Source organism: Trachinotus anak, unplaced genomic scaffold (assembly GCF_046630095.1).
Source record: "Trachinotus anak isolate AG129_WGS33_773 ecotype Australia unplaced genomic scaffold, CSIRO_AGI_Tana_v1 ptg000013l, whole genome shotgun sequence".
Taxonomy (NCBI): domain Eukaryota; kingdom Metazoa; phylum Chordata; class Actinopteri; order Carangiformes; family Carangidae; genus Trachinotus; species Trachinotus anak.
The window spans coordinates 31,186,033-31,205,066 of NW_027273864.1; the positions used below are offsets into that span (position 1 = coordinate 31,186,033).

The 19,034-nt window shown below is 43.0% G+C and overlaps 1 protein-coding gene across 6 annotated transcripts in view; it reads right to left on the bottom strand.

The window, feature by feature from the left end:
- The window catches only part of chd6 (chromodomain helicase DNA binding protein 6), an 84,331-nt gene that overhangs the window by 59,499 nt on the left and 5,798 nt on the right, over positions 1-19,034 (bottom strand). For all 6 annotated transcript variants that reach the window (XM_071495492.1, XM_071495493.1, XM_071495494.1 and 3 more), the window contains exon 2: positions 6,260-6,309. In XM_071495492.1, the coding sequence (XP_071351593.1) occupies positions 6,260-6,289 (30 nt within the window). In that variant the 5' untranslated portion in view covers positions 6,290-6,309. The remainder of the gene's footprint in view (positions 1-6,259; positions 6,310-19,034) is intronic.

The following is a 19,034-nucleotide window of genomic DNA, read 5'->3' on the forward strand; positions in this document are numbered from 1 at the left end:
CACACACACACACACACACAAACACAACACAACACAAATAGTGTCTGTCACGAATATAGACCAGGAGGTCTGCAGTCTCATCAATGCTGCTGCTGCTGCTACAACACCAAGCAGGATTAGAGAAACGCTAATGCTAGGCTAACAGCCTCCGACAGCGTTCGACCAGGGTACCTGACTCTGCTCCCAGCCCAGGTGTCACACAGCTGCCTCTCTTCTTGGCTAAAGGTTAAATTCATTTAAGTTACACAACAGCATCTTGACTGTTTGCCAAACAATCCAGAGTGATGTCGACAAGAAAACCACAACCACACTTTTGGTCTCTGCTCAGACTGACTCAGATGAATTAACTCTAGCAGCACTGTGGCATCTACACACCAACACTGTGAAGTTCAGGAAAGTTGATTCTGAAAACCAACATTTTAATGTGGGTCAGTCACCTCTGACCTGTACCCAGCCTGTTAACAAGCTTCCTGCTGGTGATGAGGTTCAGTGAATCACACTGTGAAAATCCTGTTTAACAGACACACAGATGGAGACACAACAACAACTGTGACTTATGTTGACACTCTTGACACAACATACAAACATGGAGTTTAACTGTCTGCACAGGAACAATCTACACTGTGGACCATTTAAATGACCAGTTAATCTAAATATAAAACAACAGGGTGGTCAGTGGTCAGGCTGGAATCCCTCCCCCTGTGAATAACGGACATGAAGAGTTTCTGCTGCTCCTCTGTGAAGATTGTTTCCAGACTTGAAAGGATGTGAAACTGTTCTTTAATCATTAAACTCACAGTCTAACTTCTGCCTCGAGTTGTCTCTCAGTCAAAACTATAACAAGACCACGTTTGGTGATGTCATGAAGCAGTGTGGGATCATGGGAGTTGTAGTCTCCTCCTGGTCCGGATCCTTCAGTGTCAGTGGTTCAGGAGGTTTTGACCTGGAGCTGAATTCTCCACAGAGTCTCCTCCTCTCCTCAACAAACAGAGCAGCTGATCAGAACCAGTAAAAACACTGAATCAAACTGTTTCACATTTAAAGTCAGGGATTGGTCGACGCTCTTCAGTGACACAGAACGTCTCTGATTGGCTGGAGCTGAGCTGTCTAACATTTCCTCAGCTTGTTTCTCAGATAACTTCAGATCCAGACGTCGACTAAAATGCTTCATCTGGTTCAGATGCAGAGCTGAAAAGCACCAAGGTGCTTCTGTTTTTTATTTCTCTCAGCTTTTCTCTGTCGTCATGTGTTTGTGTTTGGTTCTGCTGCTTGAGTTTGCGTAAATCCTGAGGAGTCAGTGTCTAACGTGGAGGTGACTCCTGTGTGTCGCTGTGTGACCTTTCACTGCTCTGTTATCATCTCATAAAGTAAAACGCAGCCTTGTTTCAGAAAGTTACTAGAGAGAGGCTCATATCTCCCCTCAGTCACCATCACAGATTAATTCAGACATAAATCTCAGCAGCTGTTTCAAGGAGGCTCCTTCTGAGGTGAGGAGGACAGTCGGAGAGCTGAGGAGGTCGCTTCATCTTTCATCTTAAATTCATCTTCATGCTGTTGATTGCATCAATCTAGAGGAGGGGTCTGATAAAGGAGAGATTACTAAAATGACTAATTAAAAAAAAAATTCTTTCACATATCCAAATACATATGTATCATTTCTGAGAAACCAGAAAACGTAGGCAAAACAAAAACCAGAGCAAAGTGACTCCAGCTCGGAGGAAGCTTCTTATTAGTCCCTATAAAAATAAAAAAAGATGGAGGGAGGAGGAGGAGGAGGGGAGCAGAGCGCTGCAGACGATGTTTCAGCTGTTTGGGTGAGTGCACAGAGATGATCAAAGTGAGTGAATCTGAGCCTCAGACAGAAAAGAATTCAGTCTCTTCTGCTTCACCCTGAAATGCAGGAAATCCAGTTCCACACAGAATCTGCTGATTCAGGCAACGTGGAGGGAAAACACACAGCAGCTCCCTTCACATGTATTCATCACAGACAGGTTTAGTCCAGCAGCGTCAGGACAAGGCAAAAATTAAATGATGAAGAAACGATACTGAAGTGAAGCGATGTGAACTCACTCAGGGTCTGATGTGTGTTTGCGTTCAGTTTTCACTGCCCCTGCTGGCAGCAGCATACCGTCTCTGGAAGCTAGCTAACGTTTTGTTTCGCTCCGAGGATAATCCTGGATCTTTATCCTGGATCTTTAATCCTGGATCTTTGACGGCGACAAGCTACAGTCAGAGCGAAACTTAAGGCTGTTCCTGACTCAGCTTCTACTGTGCTGAGATAAGTTATGAGATTAGAAAAAGAAAATGCCAAAAATGTGAAAGTTACAGCTTCAAAATGTGAGTCAGCGATGCTTTCATCTGTTTTTATCATTAAATATGAAAAACTGTGTTGAACTGACAAAACACAACATTTGGAAAAAGTCACTTTAAGTTGCAGGATATTTTCTACAGCAATGATTAATAAAAGAGAAAATATATCAATAAAAGTGCATTAAAAACAGCATCAGCCCAGAGTTCTCCTTCATTATTAGGGTAAAGAACTAGATTTCCTGCCTCTGATTCAGGATGAGGAGCTGAAACATCCTCCTCACAGACACATGAAGAAAACGCTGCATTCAGATGATGCATGTTACACAGTGAGGAGAATATTCAGCATTATTTCCACAAAGCTGTGCAGCATTACGCAGCCGACACATTCCTGTCACCAGGTCGATCACAGCCCGAGAGGCGTCACAAGCAAAAGTCAAGGAAACCCATCAAGTGGCCGCAGAGAAGGAGGAGACGTGAACGGAGCTTTAACCCGTCACAACTGTTACAATTCAAGACTTAAACCATGAATCAGACCCTCACAGTCTCCACAGAACACCTGCTGGATCACCAGCCTCACAGCTACAGAAAACCTTCCTGTTAGTCCTCCTCCCTGGCACCGCAGACGTGTTTTGTTTATGCCAGGAGAGCGTGTTAACAACACCGCCATGTTTCCACTGTTGTCATTCCTCCAACACGGAGGTGCAGCCTCCTCTAAACGCTTCCAGAGGCATCGGCTCCTCTGCCGCCACGACGTTATCGCTCTGCTGTTTCAAGATGTGGCAGGTTGATAACCAGAGATACCAGACACGCCTGCACGCTATCAGACAAAATCTCATCACTTTCCCTCTGTAGAGCAGCCGACACACAGCTGACTGCACCACACACCACACAGACCAACTGTTTACTCTTCTTCTGTGTTTTATTTGAAGTGTTGATATCCATCAGAAGAAGCATCTGTGGTTTTAAGAACCAAAAAGTAGCGTAGCTTTCAGTGTAGTTCTACATCTCCTCTCTCAGGCTTCTCTCTAGATCTCAGTGAGCCAATCAGAAGAGAGGCTCTGAGCCAACCTGATGTGTGTCTGCAAAAATTCAGTCCAGTGGTTGTTGATATTAGTGATGCTCCAATCACGTTTTACTGCCACCAATACTGATTGCCTGAGTGTGATCAGCTGATCCACAGCTGATAACCATCTTTAAACAAGACACACACATTTTAAATTTGCACAGCGACAGTCTGACCTTCCTCACTTCCCTTGATACAGAGTCATCAATTACATCACCATCTGAATCTGTCCAGAAACTGCAGAGTTTACACTGAAACTGTGCGGAGACAGAAGAGACTTCTTTGATAAGTAACAGAAAACTGATCGCATGTCTAACTTTTGTTTTTTTTTTGCGAGTGGATCAGTAACTACAAACTTTAGTTAAGCATTAATCTAATCCATCGATCACGTATTTTTAATAAAAATCAGCCGATCGATCAGAGAATCCTTAGTTAATATATTTTAGTCTGAACCAAACTGTGGACCAAAAATCACACACACGCACCCCCCCACACACACACACTCACCCCCACACACACCACCACAAACACAGACACACCCCCACAAACACATACACACACAGAGCTGCTGCTGCTAGAAGTCACCAACAGATCCAGCTCCTCTGTGTCTGCAGCAGCCGGGGGGCCGGAGCAGGATGAAGACGACTTGTTTCAACTCGCTCATGTTTGTCTTCATGTTTCAGGCTGTCAGAGGACGCTGGGGTGTTTTTTCTCTGTGTATCTAAATTAATTCCTGAAGAAGGAAGCTTGACGTGGATCTAACAGCTGTGGAGCTTTACTGTGTTTGACACTCAGGGTGGTGTCTTCATGCTCCGTCACCCTGCTGCCCCCTGAGGTGCCCCCAGCCTCACCCGCCTCATCCTACAACAGACCTGAACTACCACCGCGCTACAAACTAGCTGCAAGTGAAGATGCATTAAATCCTCTGAAAATCTCACTTTAACTTCAAGTACAAAGTTTGTCAAGTCATGCACCAGAAGAGGGAAGAAAACAATCATGTGCTCCATTTGTACAAATGTGGCGTTTGTTGAGAAAACGTTTCCTGCGGGAGATTCTCAGTGATTCAGAGACATGAGAGGAAGGTTTGTGAAAACATTCACATCTTCACCCGTTCACCTGTAACTCTGGGTCACACTTTGTTTACTTCATGTGGTTTTCTCCTCATTACATCTGCAAATAATGTCTTCACGTTTTCACCTGTGTGTGTCTGTGTGTCTGCAGGATAACACAAACGCTACTGAAGCAGTTTGCACCAAACCTGGTGGAGGGACGGGACATGGGTCAGGAGGAGTCAGGGAGGTCAGGGAGGTCAGAGAGGTCAGGGTGAGGGAGGAGCCTGATCCAGTTGAAGAGGGTGGAGGCATTTTTCCACTTTTTCCTCAATTTCTCAGGAAATAATTTTGGGATCTTGATGCAAACTAGAATTCCTGCCTCATGGTTTTATTCCTCTGCAACTCAGACTAGTTTCAGTTCACATCCCTGTTTATCCAGAGTCTGTGACAAGTCTTTGACCTTTGACCACCAAAGTCTGATCAGTTCATCCTTGAGTCCAAGTGAACGTTTGTGCCCAATTTGAAGACATTCCATCTCAATGTTAGTGAGGCGTCGTGTCCATGAGAATGGGACGGACGAACAGACAACCTGAAAACACGTCTCTGACTCTGTTGCCGCCGCAGAGACAGTAAAAAAATCTGACATATTTCTGGGGTTGGTGTCAGTGAGTTTGTACAGTCTGGAAGAAAATGTTTGTCCTTGGTGAGGGTGTGTGTTCTGAGTGTGACTCTAATATCAGGATGCTGTGGACTAATTCACTGTGTCTGTTGTCGACCAAACAAACAGGTTGTGTAGATTCTGACTGAAATCTGCGACAGGAGTTAGAGGAGCAGCAGGAAGTGACAGTGATGAGTGAATGGTCGTGTGTCGCTGCAGCCTCCTGCTCATCACTCTTCATTCATGATGATTACAAAGACCCGGACGTCGTCCCAACACAACGAGGAACAGCTCGAACACAACAACTCTACAACACCGTGAGCACAAAGGTGTTGGCTCTGAGGCTGCAAGGAGGGAACACAGATGGAGATCAGGTGACCTGAGGTCCTGTCTAACACAGAATTCACTTTGCATCATCACTTATACGTTGTCGTGTAATTTAAAGGTCTATCAAAGACAAGGCAGTGCATTGTGGGACTTTTAGTAAAAACTGTGCTGCATTTTTTATTTCATAGTGTGAATTTTGGAGCCAATCAAATAAAAAAAAAAAGAAAAGAGGAAGTGATGTCAGACATGAATGTTTCCACAGGAAGTTAAAGCTGGAGACACCACTGAAGAGATCTACATCCTCATCACAATCAGCTGAGCCTCAGGGCGTTCCCGCCAGAACGACTGAGGATGTGGAAACAGAATATTCTAACCGACGCTGAGGTAACACACCAACTGAGATGTAAACAATCACAACATTCTTCCTCTGTCCCGGCGTCCTCGTCCTCTCTGATATTTTCCTTCATGTTGGAGAGTTTGTCCCAGCAGGACGGGAGAGAAGAGTCACAAAACTTTCGGGAGGCACAGATCGGACCCCCCGCCCCCCCGGAAATAAAACCTTGGTCTGTGCAGACCTGTGGTTCTGGGTGTGAGAGACCTTGTCAGGGTTCATTCAGTTCAACTCACTGCAGGAGCCTCTGTTCAAAATGTCAGACATACTGACCCCAGGTCGGGGGGGTTGAGCTGCGTTAAGTATGAAACGTCCAGAAAGAGACTGAAGCTTAAAAAAAATAACGTTTTATTTAGTATCAAAGCTGCTTCTTATATCAAGGTTTTAATAAATGACCTACTTTCTTGTGCACATGTGTGTGTGTGTGTGTGAGTGTGACTGTGAGAGACAACACAAACCTGCTGCTTGTCCTTTTTGTGTATTTTCATCTTCTATCCCTTCACTGCATCTGTAAACAGAAAAAGGCACAATTCATATTACTTCCAGAAATGCACAGAAAACAAACTGAAGCCTTAATATTCAACAACACCCACACAGCTGTGAGCATAGGTTTGTGAAGCTGACACACAAAACAAACGACGACGATTCAAACTGCGCAAACGTCCTGGACCCACTTCATACTAGAGTCACGACAAATACCCACAAGTGCCCAGAGAGAACAGTCACACACCTGAGTGTTTATTCATCACACCTGGAGAAGCCAACACTCAGATAAATACAACGACCAGCAGCGGGAAGTGAAGCAAATAAAACAAATCACAGTGACCTCACTGGACAGAAGATGATCTGATTGGCTGAAAATTCCTTTTGTTTTCTGGGCCGCCAGTTTCTCACAAAGGGAGAACAGGTCTCTCCAAATATACAGAGAAGCCACGACACCAGCAGATAAGTGAGAAAGTTAGAGGACGCTGAACGGAGTGAAGTTTCTGCAGTAACTGAATTCTCCGTTCCCGTCCCAGCCCCCAGCATCAACGGGCTGAAACCCGTGTTTCAGGTGACGATGAGCAAAGACTTCTAAGTTCAGATGACAGGAAGTTAGAAACTGTTCAAGTCTCCAGTTGGAAATGGGGGGGGCACAGCGGCTCACCTGGTCGAGCAAGGACCGTTCAGGTTTAGTCTTTACTGCAGCGGCCCAGGTTCAATTCCGGCCTGTGGCCCTTTGCTGCCCATCATCCTCTCTCTCTCTCCCCAACTCTCCTCACTCTCTCACTATCCCTCAATTAAAGCCAGAGAAATGTAAAAAGTTAATGGGTTAAGAAAACTCTTCCCTCAGCGTGGTACCTCGAGTTGTGTGACTGCGCTTCAAGAACGAAGCGAGGAAACAAGAGGAACTAGGATTACAGCCTCTGACCGCAGCTCAGACCCCTTTCAGATCACATCCCTGTTCATCCAGAGTCTGATCAACTATTAACCATGTGTGTGAAGTTCTGTCAGAATTTGAAGACGGCGTCACTGAGATATGGCGTCCATGAGAATGGGTTCGTATGTTCGTACGGACAGACGGACGCTCTGACTGTCGTCGGCGTGGAGACATAGAACGAGACGGACAATGTTTCAGGTTTGTTCTGAAATCAACGATGATGGAAACTGAGCTTTAACATGAATCTGAGTAGAGCTGTTTTACTGAAGGAGACTAAACGTGATGGCGTGGACACGAAGGAATCTGATATTTGTGTGAACTTAATCCTGCACTAATTTGCTTTATGCTCAACAAACCATTCACTGATCACTGATGCTTTATCAATACATCTGTTATTGATCAGGCATCTTCAGCTGTGGCTGATCCCCACCCTGACACAGGGAGGGTGGGAGACCAGAAATCCAAACAACAAAAGCAGGAACACACAACACACGAGCTTCTACACAACATCACACAAACTAATTCAAGCTAATTAATCGTCAGCAGGAAACAACAGCAGTTTGTGATTCAACACTGAAAAGACACATCCTCTCTCATCTGCACTGACGGCTAAAATAGTCAACTGATGATTAATCGTTGGACGGCCATGACACCCACAGTGGGGGTCACCATGGCAACAAATTCATGAGCAATCTCGCTTCTTGTCAGTGGTAATATCAGGAGTGCCGAGGTAACAAAACCACTTCTTGCTGTAATACACACTGCAGGGTAAAACAACAACTGGTGGATCAATCAATGAGACTGAGGACAGAAATGAAAGATAATCAATAAATCATTAGTCATTATTTAAAACCCCCCTCTGATGAAGATCAGCTGTTTCACCTGGTTAACGTCCACATGATGCTTTATATAATAAAGACACATGATGATGAAATAATCAGTCGACACCATGACTGAGTGTTTCCACCTTGAACCAATGAGAGTCTCACAAAAACAGATTCAGACAGTCAGGGATTCATACGTCATAGAACCTCAGGAACCAATCCTGTCAACTCGTGGGGATGGGGGGGCGGGGCTAAATACACCTGAAACCTTGTCAGTACAGAGAGCCAGAGTTAGCATTAGCACAACCACTGACACTGTGTCAGCCACTGCCAGTTACAAGCTAACAAACAACATAAACAAATAAAAGATGCTAACTACGCTAACGGTTCTGATCCGTCTGCTAGTCTCTGATTCTGGTCTCAACAGACTCCTCATCTGAGTCTGGGTCTGACTGAGGCTCCAACATGAGGCTGAGTCTCTCTGATGTTTCCTCCTCTAACATCTTCATCCTCTCTGCTCTTTCACCTGGACACCTGGAGCCAGCAGGTGGTGGGCGGGGCCAAGGCCTGATCCAGGTGTCTCAACCAGGAAGTCAGAGCAGATGAGCTTCAGACCAGTTAAACCAGGTTAAAGTAAACATGAATCATAGCAGAGGATTTACAGAGTTTAAAACACGTCTGGAGGAAGTTTGAACAAAACTGCTGATTTTTAAAATGTAAAAATTGCTGTGTTTCATTGTCTTGAAATTATCTTACTCTTTAATATTTTACAGTTTTGGTCTATTTGTTTGAAAAAAAAAAATAAGAGCTCTATGAAAAAGTGCAGTGTTTTGCTGCCATAAAAACAAAATAATTAACCAAGAAAACAATTGACGCCCCAGTGAAGTCACTTGTTGCTTCTGATCATCTAAAGAACAGCCTGTGCTTCTAACTTCTTGCAGATCACATGACAAAGTGTCCCCCCCCCCCCCCCCCCCCCCCGGGAAAGATCAAGAGTGAACTGCTACCAACACAAACACAGAACAGGAAGTGATAAATGGTATTAATGTGTGAGGAGACGTTCTACACTCGCTCCCACTCCAGCCTCTGCTGAGGTTTCAGAGGAGAGGCTGCTGCTGGGGTTGTTTCATGCTGCAGTGACGCAGCACAGAGATGAGACAATCATTTCAGAACAGCGTTTTCACACAGCTCCACACTGCTTCTGAAGCTCCTCCAGACACTCTGCCACCGGGGGCTGGTTTCACACAGGGAGGTGCAGGTGGACGGGACTGAAGACACAGAGACTTCACACAGTCTTCAGACTGCTTCACTTTCTGCACTTTGTGGTGATGGTTTCATTTTAAATGTGTCTAACCTCAGTTACCCACACTGACAAAGTGAAAACATGTTCTCAGAAGTTTTTTTTCAAAATAAAAAATTTAAAAAACTGAACTCTCCAACTTACAGAATGATTCAGAACCTTAAAGCTCCATCCAGTCTAAAGGTAGATGTCCATGTGTTTGTGATTATAAAGCAGGTCTAGGTTCTATATTAATACTGTGACAGTATCAAAGCCTCAGTCCACAGAGAAATGCACACAGCCTGTATTCAGAAACTGAGCCTTAAAACCAGCCGTCAGGACTTCTGGAACTTTGTGATGTCACAACAAAGCAGTCACTGCCCTCAGCTGTGCCACAAGCCCCGCCCACCTGGACCCACCATCTAACCTTGCAGGATTTGGTTTCTCCAAGTGTTTACCTGTAATCTGCTATAATTTTATTTGATCACTCAGAAAACAGTCAGCCAACTAAGAGAAAGATGAATGCAGCAGATACCGTAATTTCCGGACTATAAGCCGCTACTTTTTTCACACGCTTTGAACCCTGCGGCTTAAACAACGATGCGGCTAATCTATGGATTTTTACGGGCTAACAGCCTCCAGGGGGCGAAAGTGACATTGAGAGCGACAACGAAAGAGAGACTGAGAAAGTGTGTGACGAAGTCATTCTGAGGCTGTTCAGTTCCGACACTGAAGACGACGACTTCAGTGGTTTTAGTGCGCAGGAGGAAGATGAAGATAGGGATCAGTGACTTTTCTGGTAGGCTAACGGCCTACGGCTGGTAGGCTGGTTTTTTTTTTTTTTAACCAGTCGTGTTACTGCTGTGACTGCTTGTTACTGCCATGTTACTACCGTGTTACAGGCACTGTTCGGAAAAAAGCACTTATTAAAATAAAAATAAAAAATCTTTCTGTGTAAATATCTCATGTTACAACGTGGACACCTGCGGCTTATAAAGAGGTGCGGCCTATATATGTACAAATTCTTTTTTCTTTTTCAATTTAGTTGGTGCGGCTTATATTCAGGTGCGCTCAATAGTCCGGAAATTACAGTAATTCTTTGAAGAAAAACCTGCTCCACAGTGTCAGTGACCTGAGGGGATAAACAGCCCAAATCCAGGTGTCAAAGCTTGTAGAGACTTAGACAAGAAGCTGTAACTGTTGCTGAAGTGGCTTCTACAAATTAGTCACAAAGCAGTCCAGGTGGCCGGGGCTTGGGGCGTGGCTGAGGGCGGTGACTGCTCTGTTGTGACATCACAAAGTTCCAGAAGTCCTGACGGCTGGTTTTAAGGCTGAGTTTCTGAATACAGGCTGTGTGCATTTCTCTGTGGACTGAGGCTTTGATACTTTCACAGTATTAATATAGAACCTAGACCTGCTTTATAATCACAAACACATGGACATCTGCCTTTAGACTGTGTGGAGCTTTAAGTTATAATGAATTAAGTTACATTAAAAGGTGTAATTTCCTGTATAATTTCTGCAGTTCATTACTTTTTAAGATAACGTGTCTATGTTTTGAATTGTCTCATTTTGGAGATATTTTTCAGTGAAAGTGGCCTGGTCTTTATTTTTGACATGTTTCGTACCAGAAAACTAAGGTTGGACATCAAATTAAATTCAGGCAGTGTGCATCAGAAATGCAGTTATCATCTATGTGCAACCGTGAAGCAACAATCCAGTCAACAATAACAATTTGGCTTCCATCTGTCAGACATGTCTGGTCTGGCAGGTTGCCATTTTTAGACCAGTAATTTAGATTTAACAGCTACACTCACACACCTTTCTCCTCTGGTATGCACCTCAGAGCCAGGCAGCCAGGACACAATGACTGAGAGCTGCAGACACACACTCTCACACACACATCAGAAAATAAGCACATACTTGACTGACTTTGCTTCAGGTGGACTTGGGGGTGCAGAGACCTGCATTTACACCTGAAAAGAAGAATCCCCCACAAAGAGAGAGTCTATAAACCGCACCAACCGAAGTTAAACACACAAGAGCAAATGAAAGAGAGTAAACGTTTTACCTCCCTCAGGCACTGGAGAAATCAGATTCTAACCTCTGCTGGGTTTATTTACTTGTACCTGAAGGCGGCAGGTGTCCCATCTACGCTCTGGATTGATATTTCAGCTGCAGTGTGATTTTAATGTCAGCTGTGAATGGGTCTACCACGGCGAGTAAGAGCCTCACGATTAATAAACTTTTCATCCAGCACAGAACTGTAACAACACCCTCAGCGAATGACTCCACTGAGCCTCGTTATGTAGCCACACACATCTGAATAGATGGCGGGAGTCTCAAAAACAGGTCAGACAGTGGGACAGCTACTGGTTCCACAAGGCTCCCACTGAAACTCCTTATACACACTCACCTGTGTACCTTACAGGTACATACCACTAACGTCAGCTTAGTCCAGAACACAATGACAGTGTAAACACACAGTAAAAGCCTCAGTTCAGACTGTTTCCTCAACCACTGAGCAGCTTTTCTGCAACACTTCCCCATTACTGCACATCAGGACGCCTGAGCCGATATTTAATGATATACTGCCATGTTTTTTGGGGTGTTTTTTTTGTCCTTTCTTTTTTTGCAGTTTTTCTGACTGAAACATGACATTCAGCAATATAGTTATATTATTTTAAACATCCCCTTCCCAAAATATTGTATATAACAATATCTGGGCAGGACTGTACTGCGATAATACATTCTGGATATCGTCCAAGCCTGCACATCAGTTAAAGCTGCAGGTGAAGCTGAATTGGACTGTCAATCATAATTAAATTAAAATTAATCAATGTGACTATTATTTTCTTTGGGATATAAAAAAGTGCAAATCTGTTACAATTTCCTGAAGCTCACGCTGACGTCTTCCGGGTGTTGTCTGCCCTACACTCCAGAACATAAAGATATTCAGTTCACTATCACATAAACAAGCAAAACAAAAAAGAAACTATCCATCAACACCATATCCTCACATTTGAGAATCTGGAACTGGAAATGTTTTGGGGTTTTTTGTTTGAAAAATTACTTTAAACATTTTTATCACAATAGTCGCTGATAAATTCTCTATTAAATAATAGTTTCAGTTCTAGTCACATGACCCTCTAAAACCTGAATATACAAAAGCTCAACATACATGAAATCAGCAACAACCTTTCTGGATGAGAATCGTTGTAACATTTATATTTTCAAAACCACAGTTTAAGAAAATCAATGCAACAGCTTGAGTTTCTAATAAAGCTACTAATCAGGGTTTTCCCAGATCAAATTGATAATTACCTAATTTCTAGCTATAAATAATAATAATTATTATTATAATTATTATCATTATGTACTTAAGTGGTTATAAAAAAACAGTCCATCTGAACAAATCAAAATTCTGTGTTTTCCCTCTTCCATGTGACACAGATCTGATGTTTCAACAGTGAGTGGCAGAAATCTGCATCCAGTCACACGTCTTCCCAGTTTCTATCTGGACCAGGATGTGAGGTACAAAGTCCCGAGGCATGTGACCCACATGCAACTGACATTTGGACGCTGAACAGAAAAGAATGATGTGTATAAATACACACACACTCAGTGTCCATTCAGCATCGTTATGTTTGTATGTATTTGCTGTAGTTTAACAGTAAGTGTGCACCACTGTACAAGCGCTGCTGAAACAACAAAATTGTTGAATGTGTTGTCACAGAGTCATGGGGGGGTGGGGGAGGGGGTTCATTCCGTACATTTCTTTCTGCAGAGTGAGTGTTGCCTGCAGACACCTCGGCTGTTATGCAGTCCAGTTATGTCTCACGGCTGCAGCCTGAGATGGATCGAGATCTTTACTTTTAACCATCAAATAAAGTCAGACAGATGTTCATCTTCCAGCTGTTTTAACCACCTCTGCAGAAAACACAGGCAGCGTTTCCATCTTTCCCCAACCTGAGGCTGGAAAACAGAAAGCTTGTGCACAACACAGCAGCACACAAAGTGCTGTTCAAGCAGGAGAGAAGCAGACCACAGTTATCAGGCAGCAGATGGGTGCATGGTTTTATATGCTAATAATGCAAACTCAACATTTCATTTAGGAGGGAGGGGTGGGGGTGCTTAGGTTAACAAATTAAATTCTAATCTAGAGGATTAAAGGATGTTTTTGCTGCTTGTCTGGCAGCAGATTGGTTTTAGATGCGTTAACAACAGGTGAATGTGGGTGGCTAATGGAAGACCCAACATTTAGTGTCTTAGAAAGGTGTTGTTCCCCCTTAAGCCACTAAACAACTTGGCTCACCGAAATGTTGGTTTTTGGTCCTTGAAAGCACAAATATATCTTCTTATGAATAATAAAACACCAGGTAAGTGTAAATATGGGACCTTTAAGGCTCAATAACAGCTTCAGTGTTTGCTTCACATGATTCTCTGAAGCCAACAACACAAGGGAAACATCTCACAAATTGTAATTTTTTATTTGTCATCTATCAGCATTCTTTCGCTGTTAACCCTCTCACCCCTGCAGTTCGCCCTGGAGGCTGCAGCAGATTTAGAGCAGGTGCTCCTCATATTCTGTACAACACGCTCGGCAGCGTCGCCCCCCCACTGCTTCACACGTGGCTGATAAAGTGGCATCTGTGGTACGCTACCTCTCAGCAGCAGCGGCCGCAGTCGGACACTCCCACCACCTGTCTCACTGCAGCACCTGCACACAGGTTTGGAGCAGACTCAGAACTGCCATCTTTAAAAGTGCGACACATAATCCTTACGCTAAACACTATGTTCTGTCAGTAAAGTGAGTAAACTGCAAGTGAAGAAGACAGACTGTGACTGATGTACTAATTCATTCTCTCAGCACACCTGAGGACCAGGCCTGTGAATAACAGTTACCTGAAAAGGTTTTTGTTCTCAGTGTTTTTCTTAGAGCTTCTTCTGGGCTCCTGTCCAATGAACCTCAGTTTTATCAGAGTCTTTAAACTGCTGTATTTTCCTCATGAATAAATAAACACACCAACAACTGGTATATGGTACAACAGAAATGCTGCATTCAGGGGCCGCACCCTCCGTAGGAGGCGCTCTACGAAGCCGTCGTAGAGCGCGAAGACCGAACTGAAAGACGGTCTTGTCTACAGAGGATTTGCGCTTTCCATCACCACCTGTCCACAGCTCCTGTTGCCTAGCAACCTTGATGGCGTGCAACTGTTTTTTCCACTAAAACCTGAGGTTTTAAGGCCTTCGGTTTTAACAGTTACCTTACATTTAAAAGTGTAACCCTCAGACTCTCTGTCTGTGGTCTTCCCGGTGCACAATTAATCTTGGGATAGAAGAAGAAGAGCGCATTTCTCGACCAACCTGAAGAAGCCCTTGAAATGGGACAGCCTAGTCGCGCCGCTGTGACGCATTCAGTCTTCAAATGCAGCATCAGAAGGAAGCGGCGCCTGAACTGGGGCGCCGCTGAAGTCGACCCTCATCAGCGAGCTGTCAGATCACCTCCCATGCTGCTGCTCTGACAGCTGATCTCTGAGAAATGCAGTGTAGACGCACCACAGAAATAAATGCACAAACAAGCCAGAGTTTGATCAGTTAAGTGCTTTGGGGGATGTGGGACACTCCACAGCCCGAGGCCCACGACACCAACACTGGCGCGAGTGCGCTCTGAGCGCTGCCCTGAGAGGCGGGGCTTCGTGTGACACGTCACGTGGGAGGATGCGGAGTAAAAGCAAACACAGAGTGAACCAGAGTGACAATGGGACAATACAGCATCATACCCTCATCACTTCATCTCCTGTTGCTATAGAGACACTAAATGACTGCAATTTGTCAATCAAGCAATCTGTTTGTGTGTGTGAACAGTATGAATTAAATTTGTCTAAAATGAAATGATACTTAACCACAAATCTATTTTCTTTTATCCATGGGCGTGAAGGAAACTGTCAAAACAAATATTTTCCTAATTGATTTTTTTCTTTCCTCCATCATATGAGCCGTCAGCATGTTTATCCCTTTTCCTTCCCTCATCCTGACAAACTCCGAACCTTTTCTGTTCACTGCTCCGAAAACTTTACTTCTTCAATGTCAAGCACTTTATTTTAGGAAAGCTAATAAAATTAAAACTAATAGTAATATTTTAGTGAATACACTGCTTCAGGTACAGACAGTGTGTGGAACTGCAGTTGATTAAGTTTGTCTGAAGTGTTGTCGCCTCTGCACGAGTTATTTTCAGGTGTGAAAGATTGTCGTCGTTTCTGTAAATGGAACAGGCCGCAAACATAACTTATTTCTAACATTATGAAAATTTTTTTAGGGAATTATTAAATTACATGGGTGGGAAAAAAATAGTTATAAGAGAAGCACACCTTTTACCAGGGCTGTGTCTGCCACTGACAAATGACTTTAAATGTTTAAAGCTCCACCCAGTCTAAAGGTAGATGTCCATGTGTTTGTAATTATAATGCAGGTCTAGGTTCTATATTAATACTGTGAAAGCATCAAAGCCTCAGTCCACAGAGAAATGCACACAGCCTGTATTCAGAAACTGAGCCTTAAAACCAGCCGTCAGGACTTCTGCAACTTTGTGGGCGGGTCTTGCATTTTTGTTTCAGTATTTTTTTAAATATGAAAAATATCACATGACTATTAAATATTATCAAATATCAGCCAAAGTTTATACGAGAAACCTTTTAACAGTATTAATCCTGTCTTTGATTTTATGAGGGGATGATCAGACAATCAGAGGCTCAGCATTCTGGCTCAAATCCTGAGTCCACAATAACTGTCAGAAAATTAGGCCATAATGGACAAAATTAATGTCTATATACACACTTATACACATAATCGAGCTATTACGCTGTGGCTTTTTTTGCAATAAGTAAAAACATAAAGATTAAAATAAAAGTAGTTTGGAAATTAAATCTAATTCACTGTAAGAATTGTGGTGAAAATAAACCCGAACACTGAATCACTGCTGAGCCACTCACAGCTACAGCAGAGCTTCTAAATAAAATGCTCCATTATCTTCAATCTGGATCCTTCTCAACTGTAGAAAATAAAAATGTGGTTCAGGATTAAAACAGTGATAACTGTGCAGCAGCAGTCAGTACCTGTTAACCTCACCTTTACGGTCACTCCATGTTAAAGGCCAACAATCTCATATAGTTTAAATGCCATAAAAAGAACCTTTTAAAATTACAAAGAGATGTTGTCATTGTAGATTCTACCCCAGCAGACACACCTGACCTCAGCCTCTCCACTCCATACTTTGCATAACACATACCTGACGGCCTCACATCACAGCCCACCTGCTTTTATCTTCTCACAGATAAAATATGTTTAGATTTAATCCAGTCACCCAGGTCTTACAACACGATACAGCAGCTCAGACTTCCTCCCTAACACCACAAGAACCCAGCAGCGCAAGCCCTGGTGCCCTGACAGCAGATCTACTACAATACTCCTGTGGCCTTAAAGTAATTATGCATGACAGACAAGTGTAAGAAAAGGGACAGAGCGAGGTAAAGAAGGTGTGGACTTCCTGTTCTCCATCAAACTCCTCCTAAAAACCACGACAGGAGTTAAATCTAAGTGAGAAAAGCAGCGTGTGGACGCTTCTTCCAAGTTTTGTACCAAGTTGTGATATTTCTACACACCTGTCACCCATGAATATTGATGTAAGACCGTGCTGCTGTCTCCAGAAATCAAACAGCCGTCTGCTGCTCACTCATTTAGCAGCCAAAACACACACACACACACACACACACACACACACACACACACACACACACACACACACACACACACACACACTTGTACTTCTATCTTTGTGAGGACACTCATTGACATAATGCATTCCCTAGCCCCTTACCCTAACCTTAACCATCACAACTGAGTGCCTAACCCTAACCCTAACCCTGACCTTAACCTAAACCTAATTCTAACCATAACTCTAAAACCAAGTCTTAACCCTCAACATGTGATTTGAAGATGTCTCAAAAAGTATTGAGACTTTGAGTGAGGACATTTTGAGAAAGTGAGGTCCTCACTTTCCCAAAATGTCCTCACTCTGTTAGTAAAATACTTTTTTTTGGTCCTTACTATGTAGCAAGTACAAGTACACACACACACACACACACACACACACAAATCTCAACAGCGATCATGATCTGATCTTGTTTTCATGTTTTAAACAACATAAATGAATGAATTAGTGATTGAAGATGTTGTTTTCTAGTGAAGCACAACAGTAAAATATTAAGTTAATTGTTAGTTTAAAAAAAAAAAAAAATCTATTGGTGACTTTTTCATACATCTGCCACATGATAAAAAACAGTATACTGACATGAAAATGTCCTGAGCCCTGGACTCAACCTTCAGATTAGACCTAAAATGATTTGTTAATTAATAAAGTAATTGTTAAATTTTAACTATTTTTTTATTAAGTAATTTGGTTCAAGCTTCTTAAATGTGATGATTTCTCCTCGTTTTATATATATATATATATATATATATATATTTTTATATATTTATATATATATATATATATTTTTTTTTTTTTTTTTTTTTAAATATGTTGAAACAGATCAGAACAGTAACATCTAGAGAAAAGGAAAATCGAGAGAAGACTGTTCATTAATGAAAATAACTACGTCTAAATCCACACTGATACGTTTTCGTTTTAAAACACGTCATCCCTAAAGGAGGCTTTTATAAGACAGCTGGCTCAGTTTGGCCATCGTATGTGGACGGGCAGAAACTGACTCTCGGAAATGATGACACAGATTGTCCCACCTTGTCTCCTGATTGGATCTTATTGGTTGTGACTTCCAGTAGAGAGACAACATTGGCAACGACTGAGAGCTGTCAACCTTGTTGTTGCACATTTTAAAGCTACAGCTGCCTTTGTTGTTCCTTAGTCGTAGTGTTTTCTGCAACTAATGAAGTGTTAACACCAGCACACACACACCCAGTGTCTATTAATAATCATGTAATGTGTGTTTTGAGGTGGATACGGAGCGAAAACACAAACGTATTAGCGTGGACGTAGCCTAAGTTACACATCTACTTTTAGATTAAAATTCTTTATTTGGAAATTTCCGTTTCCATTTTTCCAATGGAAACAGAAATATTTCACTGTGAATATCATTTCTGCAGTTACAATATGAACAGTGATTTTTTTTTTTTTTATGGAAATAAAAACCCCTCAGGACTTATTTTACAACCTGAAGAGTGGGTGCTTCAGCAGACTTCACTCAGCTGCCACAGACAGAAATCCTCCCTGCCGTCTCGGTGGAGAGAGCTGTTCTCTTTTCAATGACCTTATTCCCTTCACTCAGACACTTGCCCTTGCACAAAAGAGCAGAAGAGCCTAACTGTTGCTGCGCCTGAGAATCATCAGGGGACGACTCACTTCAGGGACGAGGAGGAGCAGCCGGCTGCGCTAAATCAAACCAAATTCAACCCTGTTTCCCCAAACCTGTGTGTGTGTGTGTGTGTGTGTGTGTGTGATGCACAAAGAGGGGAGTGTGTCTTTAAAATGGAACACAGCTCCTCCTCTCCGTCCCTGCTTCAGCTGTACGATGCTCCCACGAGGGGACAAACAAAGGAGCGGACAGCGTTGTTGGAGGCAGCCTGGCTCAGGTTACGACACAGTGAGACTCAGCTTTCTCCCGTTCATCAGATAAATCACTAATCACCTCCAA